At 50.0% G+C, this 25,008-nt stretch overlaps 1 protein-coding gene across 4 annotated transcripts in view; it reads left to right on the top strand.

Annotated features, from left to right (window-relative positions):
* PAQR5 (progestin and adipoQ receptor family member 5) overlaps window positions 1–24,132 on the top strand; it is a 29,509-nt gene extending 5,377 nt beyond the window's left edge. For 2 of the 4 annotated variants that reach the window (XM_090029131.1, XM_090029133.1), the window contains exons 2-9: window positions 4,496–4,716; window positions 7,124–7,251; window positions 7,593–7,798; window positions 9,649–9,775; window positions 15,521–15,565; window positions 18,404–18,500; window positions 19,749–19,890; window positions 20,493–24,132. In XM_090029131.1, the coding sequence (XP_089885257.1) occupies window positions 4,666–4,716; window positions 7,124–7,251; window positions 7,593–7,798; window positions 9,649–9,775; window positions 15,521–15,565; window positions 18,404–18,500; window positions 19,749–19,890; window positions 20,493–20,734 (1,038 nt within the window). In that variant the 5' untranslated portion in view covers window positions 4,496–4,665 and the 3' untranslated portion in view covers window positions 20,735–24,132. Of the gene's footprint in view, window positions 1–573; window positions 740–4,495; window positions 4,717–7,123; window positions 7,252–7,592; window positions 7,799–9,648; window positions 9,776–15,520; window positions 15,566–18,403; window positions 18,501–19,748; window positions 19,891–20,492 lie in introns of those variants that run through there. The other 2 variants (XM_090029132.1, XM_090029135.1) reach the window with 2 other exon arrangements.
* The last annotated feature ends 876 nt before the right edge of the window (window positions 24,133–25,008 follow it).

Genomic DNA, 25,008 nt, shown 5'->3' with positions numbered 1-25,008 from the left:
TATTTTTCTCTGCATAATAAAGGCCTGAGCATGCAGAAGAGAGGTGATTATACAGGGTGGGGGGGACGTCAGGCCTTCTCCTTTGCCCACCACAGGCTTTAAAACTGGAGGTTACAATGTCAGGGAGAAATATTCCTGGGGAAGGAAAGCCAGGTCCAGTGCATACAGACGGGTGTGCGGCGAGTGCAGCGTGCCTCATAAAAATATCAACTCTGCATGTATGGGCGTAGGCATCTCTGAATTGGCAGATAAGCAGGGAAATGGAGCTCTGCCTTTCATGCCGGGTTCAAAGCCAGTTTTGGAGCTGGACCAGGAAACTCTCATGCTCCCGCCGCTCCACTGAGCTCGGTGCAACATGCTGCGCATGTGAGGCCTGCAAAATGGGGAGAGGCTGGATGGGGCACCTAACCTTTACAAGGGACTTTTAGCTATTTATACCCTTATGACGGCGCGTGGCAATGATTTGTTTGTGCAACCCGTGGCCCTTGTTATGTCGGTGGTCACCTTTCCCCTTGCTGGGGGTAGGGTGGTGTCCCCTGCGCGTGGTCGGTGGGCCGTGCTAGTCGCGCCGCCTGTGCATTGGTTTGGGAGCTGGGCAGAGGTTGCTCTACTCTGCTTCCGACACCCGTTTTGCAACAAGCTGAAGCAGTGAACCACACTGACACAAGTCTTGTGGGTCTTGGTGGTCAGCCACGGATGCCGGCGTGGAGAGAGAATGGGCAAAACCTGCGTGCAGAAGGTAAGGTTGGTTCGGCTGGCGCTGCCCAGCGCAGGCTCGTGCTCACCCAGGATGTTTCAGGACCGGTGCTCTCGGGTCCTGTGCCCGGAGAGGAGCCCGGCAGGGCGGAGCGGACGCGCCTTCTGCGCAGAACGAGTTTCTACCTCGTCTTTAGGCAGAGGATTGGGTAACAAGCGGCGTATGGAGGCTGCTGATAGGGACAGCAAGAGAGTAGCAACTTGCTGGGAAATAAAGTAATGGCAGAGGTGGGTGTTTTCTCCACTGTGCACGTGCGTCTGCAGCTGAGCGGTCGGTACGGCCAGGTAACACGCGCTGCGGTGGGCAGGTGAGCGGAGCGTACCTGTTCTCGCTTCCCAGGCGGCGAGAGGCCGCAGTTCAGGGAAGCGGGTCCCGAGTGCCCCTTCTGAAGCGGCGTGGCCATCCCGCGCTGGTCCGCAAGCTCGGGTTTAAGCGGAGCTGCTTCGCTGAGAGCCTCTTGAGCATTGACAGTTTGCTGCGATAAGGGATTATTTTTATTCCGTCTCCTGACTCCCCTTGTGTTTATGACCAAGGGTGTTGGTAGAGGAATCTCCCAGCCTCTGTGCCAAGCTGCCTGGGTGGCGGTGGCGGTGTCAGGTCCAGTCCTGCGTAATGCTGGATGCCTAAAAATGGGGACGACAGGGGGGCAAAGCCTCTCCACCCCGTGTGGGGCCAGGCCCAGCGTTTGGTCTGCGGGTCTCAATAGATCCTAGGCTGCACATAACATGACAAAAGGCCTCGGAGGTAGCTAGATATTAGACAGATGGATAGATGCTGGAGAGAGATGTGTGTGTAAATGCCTGTCTGTCTGTCTGTCTGCATCTATCTAGCTGCACGTACGTATCTTGGTGCGTATGTCTATCTATCGATCGATAGAGGAGATCTTGGGCAGTAAGTTCGGGACGATGTGAAAGATAATTACGCATAACGGCAAAGCTAAAGCACTAAGTGTGTAAACTTTGACTAAATGCCCTTTCTGATTTGGTTTTCTGTCGCGCTGAATGTTCTTGGCTCTGTTCACTTTCCTCTTTAGAAGCAGATGAGTAAAGGTTAACTTGTTTCTGAGAAGTGGCTTTGGAGGGTGGACCATAGCATTCATTTTCCGCGTGCGTTGGAGAGGAGATAGCAATGCACACCCCAGCGAGAAGGTGTGGGGCACCGGAGGGGGGAGATGGGAGCCTTTTTAATCCATTAGACAGGGGGTAATTTTGGGGTGGAAAAGGATAGCAAAAGCTGTGCTTGCTATGCAGTTTTTCTACTGCTGGTGACAAGGGTCAGGGTAAAATCAATGTCCAACTTAAAGTCCACTCCGGCAAGGCGCAGAGTCCTCGGAGCCAGCATCGAAGTTGCGACCCGGACCGTAGTCGCAGAGAGAAGAGGATAAGAGGCTCTGGGGCGGTCTGCCGGAGGCAGCACTTACGGACAAAGCCAAGAATGAAACTGCCACTTGCAAAAGATGTTTTTTTGCGGTGCCGATGTTTTTCCTTCCCTTGGGTCGCGGTCTTTTAAATATAGTGCAGCGTTTCCTTCAAGTGCTGCCTTTGTTATCTGGCTCTGCTAGTGCCAACTGGCTGCAGGTTCGCTGGAAGCTGAGGCGGGCTGATAAACGAGGTGTTTGGGGACTCGCGCTGAAATGACCCCTGTCACTTGCTGGGTACCGCGTGGCACCGCCTGCCCAGCTGTGGAGACCTGGCTGTGGGTTAAACCCCACCAGACTGCAGCAGGTCAGCACAGATCGGGAACATGGGATGTGTGTGCGAGTGCGCTGTTGCACGCTCTTTGCAGCGGAGAAATGTTTTCCTTTTGTCATGCAAACTTGCAAAGACCTGTCTGGGATTTCTTGTGACTGTCATGTGTACAAGCGCCCCAAGTGATGGCATGACGTCTGTCCACAATAACCCATCCTGCCCAACCCCACGAGCTGTTGGCATGAGAGAGAGCCATAACTGCATGCGGGCCCTTGGGGAACGATGCCGAACGCCGCTAGCACCTTTGCTAACATTTGCACAAAGTCAGCAGGCAGAAGGGCTCCCGAGGCAGTTCGCCTCTTGAGGCTTACCCAATGTGTTCTGTAAATGCCCCCACTTTTGATGGCAATTTCTGCCGGGCGCTAAGCTGAAGAGCCCCTCGTGGCTTAGGGGTGGTGGCCTGGCCGGCATGGGTTTTGCAGGTGCAGGGAAAAAGCAGAGACTCTCTCTGGGAAAGTAGGCTCCCTCCTCCTCTTCCTCCTTCCCAACCCAACGCTCCTGAGGCCGGTTTGGAAACCTCAGGAGGAAGTGTACCGGCCTGGACCGTACAGTTAGGTCAAAATGTAAGTGCAGAAGCCAGCCCGCGACTAGCGTCGGGCCCCCCTTCGCGCGGTGGGAATAGCAGCCGCGTGCCGCGGGCGAGTTGAACGGCAGCACGTCCCTGAGCCCGGGGGTCCCCCAGGCACCGCTCCCCGAGAGATGCCGCAAATACCCGTTTGCGAGGAGCTCTTCAAAGCGCTTTGCGGCTCGGCGCCCGTTCCCCGCGGCGAGGTGGGAGCGCATCTGCTTCCTCTCGAGGCGGAGGGGGGCTCTCGGTGATGGCTGCACCTGCCAGGGGCTGTGATTTCACTGGAGAAGAGCCCTCCTCGCGCCTGCCAGGAGCACCCCACGAGGCAATGCCTGTTGTGGTCGTTGTGCAAAAAAGAAACCGAGGCGCGGAGACGTGTCCGAGACCAGACGGTGAGAGGCGAGGTTGGCATCGGGACCCGGGCGTCCCGAGCCCTGGTTCGGCCCGCAGGCTTGTGCGCAGCCCCTTTCTGCGGCTGTAGAAACAGGCTCAAAGCTCCTCTCCGCGGGGCCTAGCCAGGACCCGAGAGCCGGTTACTCCCGCCTCCCACCAGCCTCTCCGAGCTGCGCACCCAGGCCGGCTGGACTGGTGGTGAGAGCTGCGAGGGCTGAGGTGGGGGGTTCGGAGAGGAGTCGGCATCTCACGGCCACCCTGCTTATCCCCCCCCTTGTGGGAAGGAGCCCCCAGGACTTTGGGGTATCTCAGACCCCTGCAGCGCGGACACTTCCGTACCTCCTTCCCATCTGCTAACGTCCAAGGACAAGCCCGAGCTGAGATCTTCCCCGTGGCAGCTCTGGAAGACGGCTCTTGTCTTTTTGCGAGCCTGAAATGAGCTGCTCCCGGCTCAGGAGCTGGGCCTGCCACGCGCGGAGCTTGTGCTGTAGCCAGGGAGAGCCCGTGTCTTGCCTTGGTTCGCAGCCGTGGGACCAAAACGACCAGAGCAACGGGTCCCTGATGGAGCGCGGGAGCATCCGGCTGGTGCAACCGCTGGCAGTGTGGGGGACAGAGCCCCGACCCCAAGGCTGTGGAGGCCTGGGCAAGGCTCTAGACTTTCTCCCTCTTTCCCAGTCCCTGTGTCAGTGCTGCACCTCCGGCCGCCCTCCCCTCTCCGAAACGCCTGCGGTCTGGGCCCGAGGTAGCAGCTTCTCTGCTTCCACGGTCCTTGTGGCGAGGGCTGCTCTTCCCTTCAGCCCAGCGTAAGAAGGCTGTAAGTGGCCCGTAGGCTCTGTTCAGCCAGCCATACTGCCTGCTCAGTCGCAAGCTTTAGAGGACTCATGAATCCCCAGCCAGTGTTGGGAGCAAAGCCGTGCAAAATGCAGCCCGTGCATGCCTGAATCCAAAGTTACCTGGCCAGGGCCCTTCCCTCAATCACTGCTTTCACTATAGCAACCTCCCTTGTATTTGTGCTCTTGCTCTCCCTAGCGCACAAGCCCGGGGCCTTGGCAGTAGGCGCTGGGTGAAGAGGTAGGGAGGTGGAAGTGAAGACATCCTCAGCCTGAGTCACCGATGAAGGATTAGCCGGAGCCGGTCTCCAGGGCGGTGGAGGCGGAAAGCATTCAGAGCCAAAGCAGGTGCTGCCTGGCCCGACCACGATGCTGAGCTTGAAGTTGCCAAAGCTGCTCAACATTAATCAAGTGCCCAAAGTAAGTGTGGTTTTGCTTCGTGGGTCTCTCTTGAGTCTGGCTGTGGCTGTGTTGGGACGTAGCAGCCTGTTGCAGCCCGGTGCAGCTTTTCTTTCTGAATCGTCACTTGGGAGCGTTTAAAGAGGAGCTGGAATATTAAATATTTGGGTTAGACTCTGCGTCCAAGCCTAGCAGTCCTCATCCCGTGCAAGAAAAGACCCTTTTTCCCAGAAATTCTTGAAATATTGGAGTTAGTTTGCTGTGTTTGAAGTGGGGTGTGTGTCTATCTGTTGATAGATATATATACATATGTGTGTATAAATATAATCTATCTATAGTTAGATATTAGATACCAGATATATGTGTATACGTGTGTGTAAATATTTCTATTAGATAGACAGATATGTGTGTGTGTAAATATAATTTATCTAGAGATAGCTAGATAGATGGATATTAGATACATGTGTATGTAAATATAATCTATCTAATAGATCTGCAATCTACCTAGAGATAGCTAGATATTATATAGATTGATGGATAGATTTTGGCGCGCGTGCGCGCTCTCTCTCTCGATATATCTAGATACAGATAGACACACACATACTCCTATATAAATGTATAAAAAATTACTTCAAGCAAAGCAAAGTAAATTCAATATTTCAAGAATTTCTGCAAAAAAGAGGGTCTTTTTTTTTTTTTATGAGTGGGATGAGGTTTGCTTGTTTAGGATGCAGGCTTTAGCCCAAATATTTAATACTGCAGTTCAGGTGTGTATATATGCAAGTGTATGCATACACACGCACACGTGCGCGCACACCCCCCCTTATATATACGCTTGTTGCTTATGGGAAAAATTATTAATGTGACCAGAGAACTTCCATCCACCAAAAAGCAGGTTGTGATGAATATGATTTTGACTGTTATTCACAATATCTTTAAAAACAGATTTAAAAGCAAGAAATCTGTGTTGTGAAAAACGGAAAATGTTGAGCATGTGGCATAATATTTTGTTATTGCGGAAAGGCCAGTGGAGTTGGGAAAGGAAAAAAAAAAACCCCAAACCAGCCAACCCTCTTGCATCAACAGACATTGCCCCACTCTGCAAAGAAAATTGGCCTCATGTTCCAAAAAATGCAGACCAAGGCCAGCCAAAACCTCTACCGAGAAATGAAGTGTGTTGGTTGTTTTTTTTAAAGCTAATACTTAGCTTCTGTGGGAGGGCAAAAGCAGCAGGTCAGATGGAGCGCTCTTGTGTGTGTGCTGGGGTATCCCGTGCCCTTTGCTGTGGGAGCCACGCGCCAGGTGAGCAGTTAGTGTGATCGGGACAAGACTAGCAAAGCTGGTGCATGCAGCTGGGATGCTTTGCCCTTGCTAAGGCACTTTGGCCTGGCCTTGTTTTCTAGAGATGGATCACTTGAGCTGTTTGGAAAATCAGGCCTAGGATATCCATGTGAGGTCTCAAGACGGTGCATCTTGCAAAGCTGGGGTGTGCCGGGATGTTCTGGTCCTGCCAGCGTGGGCACGAGCGTAGCCATGGGCTGGCCTCCACACTGCTCTGAGCAGACAGAAGCCATGGCAGACAGATCTGCTGCAAGCCCCGGGTGCCTGCAGGATCAGGCGCTGCATTGAGGGTTGGTCCATGCCAGTAGGGCCAGCTTTTTTGGCAGGTGCACCACAAATTAGCCCTGCCCCCTACCTGAGTGCCGCTCAGATCCTCTTCCCCTGTCCCACTGCTGCTCTGCATGCTGTGCTCCCAGCCTGGTCTGCTGCTCTGCTTGCTGCTTCTTGCCTTGTGCTCCCTGCCCCACCTGCTGCTCTGCTTTCCCTTTCTGACCCACGTGCCCCTGTGCTGCCCGTCCCCTCCCTAATCTGCCACGTGCCACACACACGAGCTGCCTGTACCACTCAGGACACCCTTGGCCTGTCTGTGCATCCCAAGGAGCATGTGGGTGGTGTGCCCCATGCATCCAATCCACGGATACGCTCCCTGCCTGGATGGCTGCCGGCGGGGACCTCGGCGCCCCAGGCCTCAGTGGGGCCCAATCCAAAGCTGCTCATTAACAGCTGAAACTTGTCAGCAGACTCGGGGACAGTGGGATGTGGATTGGGCACGCTCAGACCTGTCCTCCTGGAGACTAGGATCCCCTGGGTGCTTCAGGCTCCTGCCCTGTGGTTGTTCCTCACCTGGGCAGGTAAGGAGGGGAACGTGCCACTTTTGTCCACCCACCAGCTGGCTTAGCCCACACATTCAGAACAAAAGGCAATTCCTGATATGCTGCATCGCAGCTCAAAACAACGCCCCTCTTCCAGACAGCTCCTGAGCAGGGGTACGGATGCAGGGCCAGATCCATCCGAATACACTCCCGTGGTGCAGGGTGAACAGCACAGAGCCCGTCTAAATGAGAGGCTTCTGCTCATTCCCTTCCAGGTGTTTCGTGAGCAGGGCATCGTGTTCGGGTACCGCCATCCCAGAAGCTCAGCCGCAGATTGCCTCCTCAGTGTCTTCCAAATGACAAATGAAACCCTAAATATCTGGACGCATTTTGTGCCTGCCTGGTATTTACCCTGCTTTCTCTCAGATGCTGCCTTGTGAGATATTCTTACCAGCCCTCCTCCGTCCGTGGGAATCGGCGATGGGTTGATAACCCATCGGGGGTGGGAGGCGGCAGGGGCAGGGGACGCTGGCACCGGGGCGAGTCGCGAGCTGCGCTCACGGCTTCGAGCAAAAGAGTGCCCGGGAGCCCAGATAGCAGTAACCCACGGCTAGGCCCGCCAGGCAAAATGAGCAAGGTGGAAATCCTGGCCCCACCGAAATTGAGACGAGTCGGTTGTTGCCTTCGGTGGAGCCAAGATTGCCCCGTAACAAGCCAGGTCTCACTGGAGCCTTTGTCTTCCAGCTACTTCCTAGGGAAGCTGCTTGCCTTGTTATATTCGCTGGATCTCTGCAACGACGCGTACGCTTGGCCCCTTCTTGCCTACATGATCACCTGCTGCATTTACCCCTTCGTGTCCAGCTGTGCCCACACGTTCAGTACGATGTCCACCCAGGCGAGACACATCTGTTACTTCTTTGATTACGGCAGCCTCAGCATCTACAGCCTGGGTAAGAGCCGCTGCAAACGCTGCGCAGAATAACGGGTGGGATTTTCCGAGCTGCCTAGGCCTTTGGGGTTGACCTCCCATCTCGTTAAGGGTGCATCTCAGTGGGGCTAATGAGGCCAGGTGTAGTGCTGCCCAGACAGGGCTCCTCTGCTTCCTGTCGTGGAGCTAGTGCAATCGGAGATTGCTGGTGTGGCATTGCATGAACATATCCTGAAAGCTGATGGCATTTAGGTTCCCGAGAATGGGTCTGAAGTTCCCAAGTCACTTCAGCCCGTTGGAGCATCTTGCGTTGCTGAATGCAAGGGGGAAAGGCTCTCGCACCGCTTTGTGCGCTAAGGAGCTGGAGGAAGGGAGGAAAGGGATCTCCTGACCGCTCTCAGCGCCCGGGAGCGGGAGCTGCGACAGAGAGGCCGTCTCCACCCCAGCTGCACAGTGCACGCGGTTGTCTGGGCTTTGTGAATCACCAGGGGTTTTTCCTGTCTTTAATCCAATGTGACCTGCAGCCCTCGGGGTGGAGGCATGCCAGCCCTCGACGCCGGCCCCGCAGTTGGGTGAACAGCAGCACTGTGCGTGTTAGCTCAGCACACACACACACACACAAACCCCATCCCTGAGGACACGCACCACTCGCCCAGCTGTCGCTGCCAGAGCCGGCCTGGGAAAAGAGCTGTTCTCGGGACTTCTGCTGCCCTCCCGCGCCTGGCTTCGATCTGTCCATGCTGGGTCCTGTCGTCCGCTGCGCGATCCTTGAAGGACGGCGCTGGCTTTTTTTTCACAAGCACGTGCTGTGCATGAATCGTAGAGAAGAGGCTGGCGTGGCAGCTTGCTACTGCTACAGCTTTAGACATGGTTTACTGAACGCTGAGTCCAGGAGACCTGCGTGAGCATCCTTCTGGTGTTTTAACGATGCAAACGCAGGCCCTGGATCTCATTGCTCTTGATTATTCCTATGGATTTGACATGGTTTGGAGTGGCCTTTGGCTTATAAACCAGATCTGTCACTGATGCTCTTATTGCTGATTCCTAGCATAAAAGGAAGAAGCCCTGGATCCAAACAGCCCCAAATCTCCATGCCGCCCCCCACCAAAAAGAAAAAATAAGCGAGAGACATTATCCCCCAAGCTGCTCTGCAGGCTGAAACACCAATTCGGCACATGTCGCTAAAGTAGCCACCCTCCCGGGAATTCGCAGATAATTCTTATCAGTGCTCAGTCACATGCAGGGTTGCTGAAAGGACCCTGCCCAGAGCCGGTTTAATCTCAGCGATGCATCTCATGTAAGGGTTGGGGGGGAGCTGCTGTCTGGCTTGCAAATCAGATGCGTCCTGGGGTGAAGTTGCTGCTGCTGGGTTTCTTTACCGTACGTGTAAAAGAACGGGGCTGGTGGGGTTCGTTCCTCCTTTCTGTGTCCGGCATCCTCTTGGCAGCTACCCGGGTGGTAGTTACTCCTGGCACTTAATAAAATAATTTGGGCATAGACCTGGGTGAAATGCAAGAAAGCGCGTGGGCCCGCAATGACACACGAACACCAGAGACACTAGAAGCATTTCCCCTGCAACTAAAAACCTCCTGATATAGCAAGTCGCCGGCTTGTTTGAAAGTCAGAGGTTTGTTTCCCGGGGGTCTGAATTCATCCCGTTATCCCCACAGGTCTCGTTCGTGTTGGGGGACTGCAGGCATTTGTTACCTCTCAAGCCCCACGCCAGGGCATGCTGAAGGTCTCTGTGAAAGAAACACGCCACTACCTGACCTGCGTGCGTTTGTGCGAGACATAAACCATTGTAGAAAAAAGGTTACTGAATAATACATCGATAATATTCAGGACTGATCTGGGTGTTGTTTTTATTTTCAGGTTCTGCGATTGCTTATTCAGCATACGTTTTCCCAGATGAATGGCTCAGTAGCACTTTCCATCGCTGTTACGTGCCCATTGCTGTGTTTAATACAGTCCTTAGCACTGGTCTCTCCTGCTTTTCCAGGTACTGTTACGTCCTGCCTTTTCCACTACGATGGCTAAAGCATGTTCATTTAAAAATGCAGCCTTGGAATATGTTGTATCACTAAATGCAGTGAACTGGAGAACGGATAGATGGGGCGTTTACTCTTATTACCGTGTTGTGCACTGGCACTAGAATAGTTTTCCAAAATGCCTGTGAAAATACTTCATAGGTGAATCTTTAGACTTGTTGAGAGTTTCATATCTTACTGTCTCCAGCAGGAAGATGTCTGCCTATAGTAACTTATTTTTCTTTAATTACAGCATGTCTGAGATGAAATGTGTGCTCCAAGTGCTTAAGCCTATGCTTAATTTTAAGCGTCTGAATTGTCCCGTCAAAATCCATGGGACTGCTCATGTGCACGATGCTAAGGATGTGTGTAAGGTTTTGCAGGTGTGTGGCCTTAAAGTTCATACGTCTAATTGACCCCTTGTTAAAGAATAATGACTATGACGTGTATGTCTGCTGTGGGAAGATACCTAAAGGCGAGCCTCCCTGAGTATCCTCCTTGTTTATAAACCCAAGCATCCTGGCAAGGGATTTCTTAGGAAATTTCTGGGGGAGTAGGACATTTTGACTTGGGCAACTTTTCTCAAAGCTTGTTATGTACTTAGCCAGCTTCTGGTATGAATAACTGACCACATCTCAAGCCAGATATTACTCATTTTACTTCATAGTGGAAATTTTCTTGGAAGCTTTTTTGTGTGACTTGCTATTAGTTCCCTTTATGATCATGTAGTTTGCACATGATAGCTGATTTCTGAGCTGTGAATTGCTTGGTGTAATTAGTTTGTTTTGTGCATTCACTGGCTGTGAGTAAAATGTTGCTCATTAGCATGCGTGTGTCCGGTACAAGATGCACAAAAGTCACCCATGGCAGTTTCTGGTTAAAGACGTTTTGCTGGTCGGCTTCACTGCGCAGGGTTTGTTGCTGAACCGGTGCTGCTGTTGGTGCCTAAATGAATATGAGGATGCTGTAGTCTCTGAACAGGGAGAGGGACATTGCAAAAGGCAAAGCATCAAAACAAAAAGGACAGAGGTAGCGGGGAACAAACCTGTAGCTCAGCAGTGCAAGGTACCACCAAACCCTCTGTCGCAGATGCCCTTTGGCGGGAGGATTGCAGGATCCAGACCAACTCATCAGCATTTGGGAAGGAAGCTTGGACCTTTCATTGTTAATGCTAAGTGTTACATGTTGTAGCAGAATTAGGAATAGATATGTTTAGACTATCTTGCTAATCTTTCCCTCCCTTTTTTCCCGCCCCTGTATATAGTCTCCGTTTATTTTTTCCCCTTTTTTTCTATTAGTTTCCCCTCTTCCTTTGTGCCTTGTCTTTATCCTTGTGATACTGTCTGCTGAGGTGGTTGAGCTGAGGACAGGTGACAGTGGTTTAATTTGTTTCAGGTTACAACTGTTATGGCATTTCAGTGAAATGGGATCAGCCCAAGATTAGGGCTTTTTTTTTTTTTAACCCAAACCCCAATAACAAAACCAACCTCTCGATTTATTTTAAATTAATTCTTTTAGACCTGAAGAGCAAAATGCAACATCTCTGTATTGCAAAACAGTAAGCATAATGACACAAGAAATGCTTAACCGTTACCAGGAGTCGGTGGAGCGCCAGCTCCGGTTGCCTCAGTCGTTCTGCATTTGTCGTGCCTCTTTCAATGGTCGGTTGTTTGAGAAGCTTCCTAAGTACCCAAAAAACGTCATTCCCCCATGTGAGCAAGTGGGGAATGAGACCCACTGATTTTCGAACAACAGATGATGGGGGATGGACCCGATGATCTCACGAGGTCCCTTTGAGCCCTAAACTTCTGTGACTCCTGTGATACTTTTGCTGATGGGTCGTGGCGTAACTAGTGAGGCGAATGGGACATCGGTCCTATATGCCAGCGTGGAGGGAGTGCCCTGATCTCCCCTCCTCCTGCTTCGTTTTGGAAGCCTTGTCCTACTGAAACGCTGCATTGCTCCACAATCGGCAGCGTGACAAGGCCCACAAATATCATCCCCGGTGCATTGGTAACTTCTCCGTCCCTTGTAATAATAAATGTGAAACAGACTCTCAGAATGACTGTCTAACCACAGGCTTTTGTGTTTTTCCCCCGACTGTATTCACGGTAAGTGTCTTCCCCATCGCAGCATCTGTGACGACTTGCGAGCTGAGTTGTCGAGGGAACTGCAGTGGCACAGAACTGCAACTTCTGCTGTGCCGGGAGGTCTCTGTTAGCAATAAGGCTCTTCTCCAGTCTCCTCTTTTTTTATTCTCTCTCTCTCTCTCTCTCTCTCTCTCTCTCCTGTTTTTTCTTTCAGGTTCTTGCCTGCAGCTGCCAAGGATGAACAATGCCACCCTCTGGCACCGACTCCCTTTCCCCAGGGGGCTTGATGCTCAGTGTGGTTGACAAGGAGTACACACAGTTCCATAAAATCCATAGTTTTACGAATGTCTCTCCACCAGTGTCCTCTTCTTTGCCTATGTGAGTGGCCAGTCTCTGCTACATCCCCCAAAGGGGACCTGAGCCACGCAAGGAGCAGAAGGCTCCAACAGGACAGGTTGGACTGAAAAGGGAAAGCGTCCCGGGCCGGGATTGTGCAATGCAGTGCAGTGTTGAGCCGTGTCTCGCGGGGAATACAAAGTGCTTGGCAGATTGCAGAAGGGTCCATGCTCGACGGCAGCTGCAAACTTCATCTGACTTCATGCAGCAGAAAATGTCTTGGTAATCTTAACTGTGTTGCTATAAAAGCATCATTATAGTGGAGAGACCAGGTGTTGCAGCCTCTCCTCCATGTGAATAAGGATTATAGCATGGTAAAGTTGGGTCCAAAGTCGCTGTCTTCATTGTGTCTCCGGTCCAACCTTGCTATATGGTCTGTTCGCAATATTCTGCACAGGTCACTGCTTCTGTTGTTGGTGTTGCCAAAGGGGTGCATTGTGGTACTACACAGCACCCAAAGTGTATAGGAGACAATGTTGGACTCTGCGCAGCTTAGCCTATTGGTGCAGCCGTCCCTGAATCTGTCTTTTGTTGTGCTTTAAATGCTGGTAGCAATATGCCAATGCAGCCTTGGGTCATCTACCGTAGCTTGTGTGTGCAGCCAGAGAAGAACCATACTTATACCCCTGCAAGTTTATAGATGTTATGATGTATGTATATAAAGTTTGGGTTTGCAGTTCTGCTCCTCTAAAGGTACATGGCATTAACTTTCAGAGGCACTTAGATCGATTTAGTGGGGGAAAAAAATGGATATGCTTGCAACAGGAAGGGGTAACCGTGTCACCTCGATGGCACTTTGACTTGCTCCACAACCTCTGACAATGGAGGAAGGCTCTTGACTTCTAGTAGGACTTCTCCATGCATCTGAAGTCTTTAATGAACCCATCCTCCTGACCTGCTCCATGCCGTATCTTCTGAAGATCAATGGGAACGCAAATGAATGGGCCGTTCTGAAAATGCAGTGCGAGCGGACACATTATCTATCTATTTTACCGGCTCTAATTGGCTTCTTGGGAGATTTTTTCCAATACCAGCTAGGTGAGTTGGTAATAAAGTGCTTTTTGCCTTTTATAAGCTGTCTAACCTGAGCACTGGATTGCCAAGGCAGAAACTTAATAATGACCATATTTTGGTTTGCAAATGGTGCTGGATGCTTGCACAGCCCTTTCACGGTGGACCGGCATCAGTGCCACAGCCACCTCAGGGCCTCTCGCCCGTGTGAGACTTTGGATGTTTCCTCGGTCCCACGTGGATCTATCAAAACATTGTACAGCCTTTCTTGGGGGAAACAAGCTTCTGCGCTGTGTTGTACCTTGTGCAGAGGAAGCTTTCACAGCATACCAGCCATGCGCTGCTGCACCTCTGCGTTGCATGCAGGAGCTGCAGAAATGGGTGTCAAGGCAGAAGCAGGAAAATGCAGAGCGCCTTTTGGACGGGTAGCGAGATGAGTGGAAAGAGTAGATGGAATCTGCGCTCCAGTCTGAACCCGAAGCCAGTCCCCGAGGAGGATAGGAGAGGCCAACAGGATCGGCATCGGTGTCATTGGCCATATGCGAGGTTTGCAGGACATCCTACGAGCCCCCTGGACGGGACCAAAGATGGTGAAAACAGCTGGCTTTGTTTGGTGTCTTGCTGTCCACACATCTGACTGGAAGAGCATTTGTCCATGTCTTGGTCGGGATAAAGGCACAGAAATGGTTCATGGCATATGTTCGATGGTCTGAGGTGTCTGGGTACCAAACAGTGCAAACAAGAAGGGGAGGCATGGATGAAAAGTGAGACAAGGAGTGCAGGAGAGCCTAACCTTGCACTAAGATAATGGCCGCTGTGAGACTGCCAAGTTATTTTTGCATTGTAGTAAGAATAAGGCTCAGCGAGGAATGCAAAATTGCTGCTATTTGCATCAAGAAGGTCATGTATAAGCCCCTGTCGTTGCAACTTCCTTGCCCTCGCACACAGCTTCCACCTCTGCTGAGTACGTTAATCCCGCGCAGGCTGCTACAGCACTGCTCAAGGACTTCCAGGATCAAGGCCCATGTCTCTCCTGTCCTCAGGATGCCAAGGAAAGGGTACAAAAGCAGAAAAACTGCTCACTCCCATCTGGCTGTCCGACCAGAGACTCGCAGACAAACGGCTGTATCCGGTGCTGACGCTCTTCTCTTTTAGGGCCACTGGGGTTGGAAGCTATGTGGGCTCGTTGCCCATCTGAATTATCCCTCCACTCTCCCATCGTTGCCGTTTGTTTTGGTTTAAAAATATAACCCGAGTGCAAAGCCAGCTGGCTCCATGCTCCACCCGTGTGTGTGCTGGTGGGGAGGCGTGCATGCTACGGGGATCGTTACACAAACGCGTGTGCTGTGTGTGAGTGGCGATGTAAGAGAAATGGCGTTGCCACCTTCCTGTTGGCTCCAGGGAGCTCAGGATTAGGTCCAATGTGCACAGTGAGAGCTGCTGAGTGCTCCCCTGTATCTGAACGCTTCTCACGGGTTTCCGCCAGTGGATGTGTGATGTCTAGCAGAGCTCTTTGGGTTTGGGAAAGGCTTTGTGTGGGGTGAGCAGGTCTTCCCAGTTGAATTTAAGTAAGAACAGTTAACCTCCCCGTTGCCTGGCTGGCGAGGCACCGAACCCTGCGCCATCCAGGAGAGGGGTCCTGCCCGCTCCCTTGTCACCTGGGGCCGGCGGTCTTCTCTCCGGCTTGCACCGTTTTTCACCCCATGCAAAACCGGTGTTTGAGTGCAGGTCCGAACGTGGCTTTGTCAATGAACTGCGCGATGGGAAATCAGCTTGCAGTGACTGTAGGCAGGAGAGGACCTGCGAGCAGACAGCTGAAGCCCCTTTGGTCCAGGCGGAGGGCTGCTGTGGGTAGAACCGAAGTGCCCCGCTTTCCCCGCTCCCGTCAGCCCATGCACCTGCACGGCGCCTCTCTTTGGTCCTGCCTTGGTCTGAAATGTTGAACTGTTTTCTTTGAGTGAATGAAAATCATCTTTTGCACCTGTCCTTTTCACCGCGGGGCGGTGGTCCTCCCGTCTCTCCTTTCTGGCCTCAATGCTGTTTCTTTCTACCCTTTGTGCGCTTGTCAAGGGCTGGTAAACTTTATGTTGAGGCTTTCTGCCAAGAAAATATAAACCGCATCTCGACGGTTGTCTTTGTCATGCTCACAAATTCCAGAATGTATTTCCCCACCCAAGCATACCCTTTCCTTCTCATTTACCATGTGATTATAACCAACAGGCTTGGGGCTCCGTACCACCACTATAACAGCGACATCATAGAAAGGTAATAAAGAGAAGAGGCTAGATTTTGCCTCTGTATTTTAGCAGATACATTTTGCATTCCCTAAAATGTCACATTTACAAAATCTTGGCTGGGTGCAAAATACAAGTGTTCTGAGACCTGTTTCATGCATTGTAAATTGAAACTGCAATCCTGCTTAATTAACAAACAGCATGAATGCTGCATTATCCACCAGGCTTTCTACACGGATATAAATTTCTCTCTTTATGACAACACCGGGCTCACTCTGCAGCCTTCTGATCACAGCAGTGTAAAAATTGAGTCAAAATGACTAACTTCAGCAACTACTTAATGTAGAAAACTGCTTTTCCTTGCTGCTGTGCAATGGTGGACAGTGTTAAAGGTGAAAGGGAGCAAACGCAGCCGTGCCAAGATAGTGTAAAAAGATTTTGTATTTTCCAAGCTGCTCTGAGTCTGTGAAGAGGCAAGTGCATGCTCATCTGCATCTAGAAAACACATCAATTGAAGTTAATCAGAGGTGACAAATTGTATCTGATTTGCCTTTTTGTTTTGTGAATGTGTATCCAATGGTAGGAGTATTATAATCTGGGCCATAAATTTGATAATCGTGTGTCCTCAGTATGTCACTCCACTGTGGCCTGCAGAAAACAACCAGGGAGAACAGTCATGCCAAGTCCCACCAGCTATTCAAATTTGCTTTTCCAACACTGCTTCAAGCGTCAGTTCATGCTGGACCCTGTCACATCAATGACAAGACCACACCTTGATACCTGCCATCAGGCCGGGGTCTGGGGCGGGAAGGACAACACGTTATACTTTGCTGAACTCCAGATCCGTTCATTATCTCCTTCATCCTTCCTTCCTCGCTTGCTTCTTTCTAGCAGCCCCAGCAATAGCTGAGCTTTGAACACTGCTCACATAGTAACTGAGTGGATAGACTGCAAGAGTCCAGGAAGGCAGAGGACACGGGGAGCCAGTGGCATTTAGTGGAGAAGGATTGTGAGTGCCTGATCTCAAAAGGCCTGATGCATTGCATAGTGAAATCAGTGGCAATCTTTCCACTGATTTCAGTAGGGTTGGGGCAGGCCAAATGAGTCTCCACAAGCCTTTATGCAACATAAAAAGTGGTCATTTAAGAGAAGCTGGGTGCTAATATGTTGTGTTTCCTCCTCCAGCTACTAATATTGGCCTTAAAGCCAACCAAGAGTTGGGGTCCTTTTGTGCATGGGAATGCATGCATACAGAGTAGAGGCAGTCGGGCTGTGCAAAGTGTCTGGTGCTGATTTGATTCAGAGGAGATTTGGCCTGATTTGGTGGCCGACTCACCAAATCCAAATTGAATCGGGGGACCAATTAAAAGGTCTGACTTGATTCAAAGCTCTCCGAATCGATTCGGAAAAGCTTCAGAGAGCTTCTATGATTCGGGCGGTCCTTGGTGGCTGCAGCAGGGAGCTGGAGCCAGACTCGGAGCTGGTAAGTAGGGGCCCCAGCTCCTGGTCTTAAAAAAAAAAAAAAAAAAAAAAAAGAAAAACCAACCCCCCACTCACCAGGTGCTGCCAAGTGGGGGGCAATCCCCATTGCTCCCCACTGCCCTACAGTGCATGGGGGGGCTCTGTCACAAGCTCCCTGACCCCCCTCCCCACTCCACCAGCCCCCTCTGTGGCTGTCCTGCCCGCCCCAGCACCTGCCCTTTAAGAAAAAATAAAAGAAGCCCCCATACTCACCAGCTCCTGCAGTGGCCATGGGGCTCATGGAAGAGCCCCCCATGCAGCATGGGGCAGTGGCGATTGTGCCCTGCTGGGCAGGAACCAGTGAGTCCAAGGTTTTTTTGTTTTTGTTTTTAAAGGGCTGGGGATTTGTGTAGAGCCCCCCACACAGCATGGGCAAGCACCTGGCAAGTTGGGGCTTTTTTCAAAGTGCGGGGAGCTGGGGCAGGCAGGGCAGCCGTCGCTGGGGCTGGGAAAGCGGGCAGGGGATGGGCCTGTGTGATTCAGAGATTCAGCCGAATCGATTCGGGACAGTGATTCGAATCACCGAATCGAATCGCTGACACCCCCCCCGACCGGCCGAATCCGAAGCGAATACTAGCCACTTCGCACACGCCTAGCAGGCAGGTCCTGCCCTAATGGGTTTACAGTCTTAATAGACCAGAAAGGCAGATGGAGTTGGGGAAGGAGTAGGATGCTCCAGCACAGTGACCCTGGTGAAGGTTTAGTTGGGGGCAAATTGGCTAGATGGGAAGGTAAAGGGAGGGGAGAGGCAGGGGGAGCAGGTTCGGAGTAAGGAGCTGCTCAGCCCCAGGCAGAAGCCAGGCAAAACCCTCAGGGTGGCTTTGGCAGCTGCTGGTACTCATGGCTGGCTGCTCAGGGCTGTTTTAGCTCCATGGCTGCATGGGCCAGGGAAGGGGTCCTAGTGCCTCCTGTGCGCGCGTGTGGGTTTTCCTGGGATGTATTTGGGAGTTGCGCTGGTCTGAGACAAAGAAGAAATGCAAATATCTAGAACTCTTGGTTCAGAAATGATACCTCTTATTAGACCAATTGGGTTTTCCTGCACATTTCAAGGTGGGAGAGGAGCTGCTTGGGGGTGTCCTTCTCCGCACCTAGTTTACTCCGTTTCTGCCCAGTGCCGTCATAGTTACAAAAGGCTCAAACAGTCTGGGGACAGCTGTCACTCTGGTGTAACTCCAGCCTTGCCTTCATGGATTTAGCAGCAGCTTTCTGCGTGCCGGCACAGATTACAATGGCTATGAAAAAGCCCACGTTCACCTCGTGTTCTGCAAGCCACAGTCCCTTAGACAACATGCAAACGCCGGTCATGTATTTGCTGTGATTGCTCAATCTAAGCTTCTTCTTGCTGCAGGTTCCCAGAGCTGGAGCAGCCCAGGTTCAGCAAAGTCCTTCGCACACTGGCATTCGCGTATCCATACCTGTTTGACAGCATCCCACTTTTCTACAGGGTAAGTCGTGAAGGCTCACTTTCCTAGTACCCGCAAGGTACCTCTGCTAGCTGCAGTGAAGTGATCACGGGTGGTTTAATATTAGACTCGGCACTTTTAGGAAACTATGCAGATACTTTTAAAGAGAAATTAAACGATCAGGAAAATGACTGTTAGTTTTGGTGTGTATTTGTCTTCCCCGCACATTATTTTCTGCATGCAGGGTAAACTTTCCACGTGTTGGCAACTTGGCCACATGCCCCAAATTTGCAAATCCAAACTCAAATCTCAAACTTGATTGGGATTTGACCTTATTGAAATCCAGAGCAAGGACATAAGGCACATGACTTCTGGGGAGAGGCTGAGGGAAGTGGGCTGATGTAGTCTGCAGAAGAGAAGACCGAGGGGGACTGACTAGCAGCCTTCACCTCCCTGCTGGGGGGCTGCAAAGAGGATGGGGCTGGGCTGATCTCAGTGGGGGCAGGTGACAGGGCAAGGAGCAATGGGCTCAAGCTGCAGCAAGGGAAGTTGAGGTTAGATATTGGGGGGAAAAAAATCTCACAAGGAAGGTGGTGAAGCACTGGAAGAGGTTACCCAGAAGTGGTGAAGCACTGGAAGAGGTTACCCAGAGGTGGTGGAGTCTCCATCCTTGGAGATTTTTAAGACCCCGATAGACAAAGCCTTGGCTGGGATGATGTAGTTGGGGCTGGTCCTGCTTGGAGCAGGGGGTTGGATTAGATGTGACCTCCTGAGGTCCCTCCAACCCTCATTGTCTGTGATTCTATGACACGAGCATTTGTCCCATAATTTGCGTGAAATGGACTTAATTGTCCCTGACTTCACTGCTGGGGTCTGCTGCAGTGCTCCAGGTCCCAGCACACAGGCATCCGGCCTAAGCATACAGGCATTTGAAGTAAAGCCAAGGGGACTACTAGTCAAGGCGACACAGACTCATCACCTTGGTACATAAAGGCTGTGGGTATACATGTCTCATCCTTCAGCAAGGCATGGCTAGAAAGCCCCGGTGCATATAAACACTCGGGGCTTTTTGTCCGAGCAAGCAGGTTCCATGTGTGGTTGAGGAGCCCTACCTCTCCCCCAACCATGGGGTAAACCAAAGTCCACGAAAGAGCTTCAGTTGGCAGCAGTAACATACGGTCAGCTAGGTACTGCACTGGAAGAGACACCAGCACCCTTTCTACAGGTGGTCCGCAGCTTGCTTTTTCCTTCCCTTGGTGCCCCTGTGTAATTCCCCTTTCAAAATTGCAGCTGTACCTGTGTGCAGAAAACAGCTACGCAGAAGGTGCGATCCCCATCCACATCCAACACATGGTATTCGCCTTCCTCACCTGCTTCATCTTCACTACACATCTGCCGGAGAGACTTGCACCAGGGCACTTTGATTATATCGGTGAGTGATGAAACCTGCAATTCTTGTGTCTTGATTTCCAGCATGTAAAAGCACTGAAGCATGAGCAGCAAGCGCGGGTTATAATATGTAAGGAACACAGAACTGGTTTCATGTTTGAACCTCTGGATACACTGGGCTAGGGCTCAAGTAGTCCTGCCTAAGTGCGCAAGAAACTGTTTGCTGAGACCTGTTGTTTCCGGAAGATTTGCATGGTCTTTAAGGACCACAAAAGGGGTCCTTTCACTTGCAGAAGAATGTACTTCCAGCAAATGGAGCACTAATAGAGCACTGACTGGCAAGAAAACTGAGCCACCACTATTACTTAACAGCACTTAAAAGGTTTTTTGAGCATTTGCCATCCAAATGATCTCACTTTGCAGTGACTCGCGCTGGAATTACAGTCCAAAACAGTTGGTCTGTAGGCATGATTTGCAGCAGGCTAAGGTTCAGGGAGTTTCAGAAGGGACAATTTTTGTACTTTAGTAGCCCAGCAATAAGAAGCAACATAAATGAATGACATGGAGTTGCTTCAGGCTTGCTAACTCTGGTGGGGGTGTTCCCGAAGGAACTTTCTCATGAAATATTTCTTGCCTGTGTTGCAGGACACAGCCACCAGGTCTTCCACATATGTGGAATCGCTGGCACGTACTTCCAAATGGAGGCCATCAGGATGGACATGGCTTCACGAAATGACCGGCTTCGAGCTTCCTTCTGTCTTCCTACTGTCTCTCAGACAGTTGGTTTGATTGGCATCTGTCTTGTCATTAACCTCGTCATCATTGGGGCTTTCTCAAAGGCACTGTATTCAACTCCAGAGTCCTCCAAGAGAGAAAAAACCATGTAGGCACTTGATTACACTCCTGCAGATGAAAGGAAATTAAGTCATATTAGTATTACGTCATGAAAGGTGGCGAGATATTGGTGAATGTTCTCTGGAAAACCCTTATTTAAGGGTTTTCAGGAATAAGTTGCTTTGTATTACACCGTCTTCGTACACATGACTCCGAAGTTGGGAAGAAATTGGGAGAATGTTTTTAAGTCAAGTTGATATTTGAGCTCAAAAAGGACACAGAATGATTTTTAAAACTTACTGCAAAAGGGAGAAATATGTCACTGGTTTGCAGTCTAGTCTAGGGAGGGCAGGTTTAATCAAAACAAGGAAACTCATGGCAGGAATATTATACAGGCTCACGGCCACGTATCGCGGTTGGTTGTATTTGACTGCTTTGCTGAACTTGCATGTGGCGGTGGGTAATGCTAGTGGCAGTTCACAGCCAGAAGCATCTTTAAAACATAAAATGTAATACACGGGCTGAATTTCACAGCTCTGCTGAAATCAGTGGGCATTTTGCCTATGTTTTTTATTACGGCCAGGATTTCAACCCACCCTTGAAATGTCTCTGGGACTGGACCTTCCACTCCCAGTATAAAGAGATGATCCCCCAGGCTAGCAGTTCTCATCGTGGGGGTGCTTTCCCTGTTGTTCAGCTTGAATATCCTCAGACCTATTCTCCTTGGGTCGAGGGCCTGATCTTGAGCTCACAACAACCTGTGGAAGTTTCCTGTTGGGTACAATGAACTTTCCATCTGGCCTTTTCCTTCATTTGACATCAGTGGTTGCCTCTGATGAATGATCATGTGAATGAGAGGCGACTCAAACCACTGTTGCTTCCAATTCATTGATCCTCACCATGTGCTGGTGCAGCGAGGACAAGTGGGTAAGGCTTGGCATCCCACTTCATCGAACCAGTCCTGTGTCGCTGACTGCTTGGAGATCTTGCAGCCTAGTATAACTTAGAGCAGCCAGATAGATGGCTGTTCCAGCCATCTCCAAGGGTGTTGACCTGGGGAGGTGGGCTAGGATCAGGGAAGCCTTAAGGCACCCTCTATGCACCGCTCCCCAACCTCACAACCTAAATTCCAACCCCAATCCTTTGCTGGTGTAAATCAGTATAGTTTCACTGCCAATCAGATTAGCCGGTGTAGGTCAGTGTAGTTCTCTTCAAGAGAATGAATCTGGCTCTTTTATGTGATGATAGTGAAAATAATTTTAAAAAAAGTCTCTTTTACTAATGTTTTTACCCAAAAATAATATTTATGAGATTAAAAACGTACGGTTCTATGCATTCACCTTGCACTAAACTCAAGTGCTTAACAACCAGGTGCCTTAACAAAGGGACTTGAGTCTTGCTTGCAGTTGGAAATTTATCAAAGTAGCTATTCTGGAATAATTATTCTGGAATAATTCTCCCTATCGATGCTCATTCCAGGATATGCACTTTGGCAAACATCCACATGGGAGGTGAGGGCTAAGAAGGCTCACTTTGTAACTCTCTCTGGAGTTTACACTGTGAAGACTGTATCGGGCTTATTTTCACAGATGCTTTCGGTGGTACCGAACGTGAATGGAGAAACCACCTATGCCAAAGAAGTGACTGGAGTCCTTGTCACAGAGTGAGCTCCATCTGCAGCAGTTTATGAACTCTGTGGGGTTTTTTTTAACTATGCATTCAGTGAACTCTTGTCTGAACATGCCTCGGGGCAGTTTGTTGAGCTGAATTCCAGAGCTGCCGTTGCTGGGGAAAGGTGTTTGATATGATTAGTGCAAAGCCAACTAGACTGCAGTCAAGGGAGCTCAGCTTTGATGATCTCAACCACAGGCCTGCTGGCAGGGAGAGATGGTTTTTCCCCTCTGCAGCCTATGGGGAGGACAAGCATGACTGGGGCTCAGCGTTCGGCACAGCGAAGAATGGGCTTCTGCTCTTGGCATCACTCCGCGTGCAGGGAGCAGGGGCAGCACGAACTCTGCCAAGCCTTGAAGCACTTATGAGCCGTGGGCTCCCAGAAGGGGTGAGGTCAGACTACGTGAGAGTGCATCTTAGGACTTTTGTATTTGCAGCTCTGTAATTCTCAAGTGCTTTACAAATTGTTGCTCAGGTTAACAAATCCTCTGTGCCTTCTGTGTCCCTTGCTTTCCTGCCACGTTGTCCCCAAAGGGGTTAAATTAGAAATTCAGCCCATAGCTTAGCTGGAGCTGTGGGGAGAGCATTACGGGGGATAGAGCGGGTGCGCCTGTGGGGCTCAAACACTGATGTAGCAGGCTAGGAGGCTGGAGAGCAGCATGCCGCATCCCTGGATGTTAGCTAGGTACAAGCCTGGGGGGTGTCCCCGGGTGCCAAAGCTAACACCGTGATTAGACCTGGTCCGGACTTGTTGGATGAACCCATTGGCAACCAACTGGGGACCACAAAGCGGGAGAACAGAATTGGGCAGGCTGTACTAGCCACCATAGCACTTTCACTACTGTTTTTTATGCGTGGGAGCAGTTTTCATGTATCTCAAGCCTGGAGGGTGTCTGTAACTTAATTGTCACATTGAATTATCTAATATATTTGAATGTAATGCAGTACTGAGATGAAATGTTATCAAGGTTCTTGAAAATTACATGGGTTTATCATTTGTTTTCTAAATAGTAGCCTCTATTGAGGTATAATAGATGCACTTTTGGGTGACAGTGCAACAAACTTTTTTAATATATACATACAAGAAGCAAGGATATTGATTTATCTTTTAAATGAGTAAGGCTTTGGGAAATGAGATAACTTTCCTTTGAAAGCTAATCAAGATACATTTTCAAGTTTATCAGCACTGGAACATTATTTCACCCGACATTTTTATTTAATTTTAAAAATGATAAAAATAACAAGAAAATAGCTGCCAGTATGTACCAACTCCACTTGGATAATTCTGTAGGAAGATAACTGTCCTGTGATATGTTCATCGCACTTTTTTGGTTGGCTAACACAGGAGGAACCTGACTTTGTTTGCCAGATGTGAAATAAACTTCTACACCATTTTGATGTAATCTAGTAAGCTGTTTTCACATTTGGTAGTTTAACATCTCAAGTTTAAGAAATCCGATTTTGCCAGCGACCAGGACACATTCACAGTTAGGCATCTATTCACTATGCCTTTATTCACAGGAAAACCACCAATACAGAAAAAAAAATAGCTCTTTGTTTTACATGATTGTTCACACCCTCATCATACTATATTCTTCAGCAGTGTAACATTGGTATTTTTTCTTTGGGTTATACCAGAATAAATTATTTGAGTACTGTTACATTTTTCCATCTTGGATTATTATCATGTAGGAAGCTCTATCAGATTTCTTACTGTGTTGGGAGACATACGTGACTTAAGCTGTACACATGCAAAGGAATAAAATTTATTTATGCAGGACTGCTGATGTCAAATTGTTTTATGTGCAGAACACAAGGAACTAGCTATTTGTTTCCATCTGTCTCTTCGTTATGTACCCCAAATGCCGAGTCCTGCAAACTGAAGGCCAGTCTGTAGCCTTAGTCCTAACACTAGCATCCCAGCACTGATCACCAGACCCCACTCCAAGACGGAGACACAAAAGTCCCTTCCATTTAATAACTACATCTAGTTGTTTATGTTGATTCTAGTCTATTTATTGGAATGACAAAGTAAAAGAGATGCTGTCCTGATGCGTATCTGAAAGAGGCAGGTTATATTTTATCCAGAATAAAATGGTGCGTTGTTTTGGGAGTAAGAACCCATGTTCATTTGTCATGGATGTCATTCATTCCTGCTCCGGTGCCAGGGTACATGATAGCTTGATGCCATCTCTTATATTGAGCCTTTACCTTAATTTTAACCCTACTTATTTTACCCTCGCCCCAACACAACCCTTCTTCCATAATATTATGAGTAGCGCTAATTCCTTAGTCCTAAAGAATTACATTGCCGTTCCAGCCATCTGTCCCTGCCAGGCCGCAGCTGTGTTGGCTGTTACGTATGTCTTGACTACACAAGGCAGTTAATTCAGATTAAGATAGTGTGTGAATTTAAAGCAGAGCAGCTGTTCTTGCATCACTCCCTGTGTGGACTCTAGTGTCAGGGAAGACTGGCTGGAGGGCCGCACCCAGAGGGTGGTGGTGGATGGGTCCTTCTCAACCTGGAGGGATGTGGGCAGCGGGGTCCCCCAGGGCTCGGTCCTCGGGCCCTCTCTGTTCAACATCTTCATCAGTGACTTGGATGAGGGGGTAAAAAGCACCTGTTCAAATTTGCTGATGACACTAGATGTGGGGG

This window comes from Crocodylus siamensis, chromosome 15 (genome assembly GCF_052110815.1).
Source record: "Crocodylus siamensis isolate JL-2025a chromosome 15, ASM5211081v1, whole genome shotgun sequence".
Taxonomy (NCBI): Eukaryota; Metazoa; Chordata; order Crocodylia; family Crocodylidae; genus Crocodylus; species Crocodylus siamensis.
This window is presented reverse-complemented; position numbering and strand designations above follow the sequence as displayed.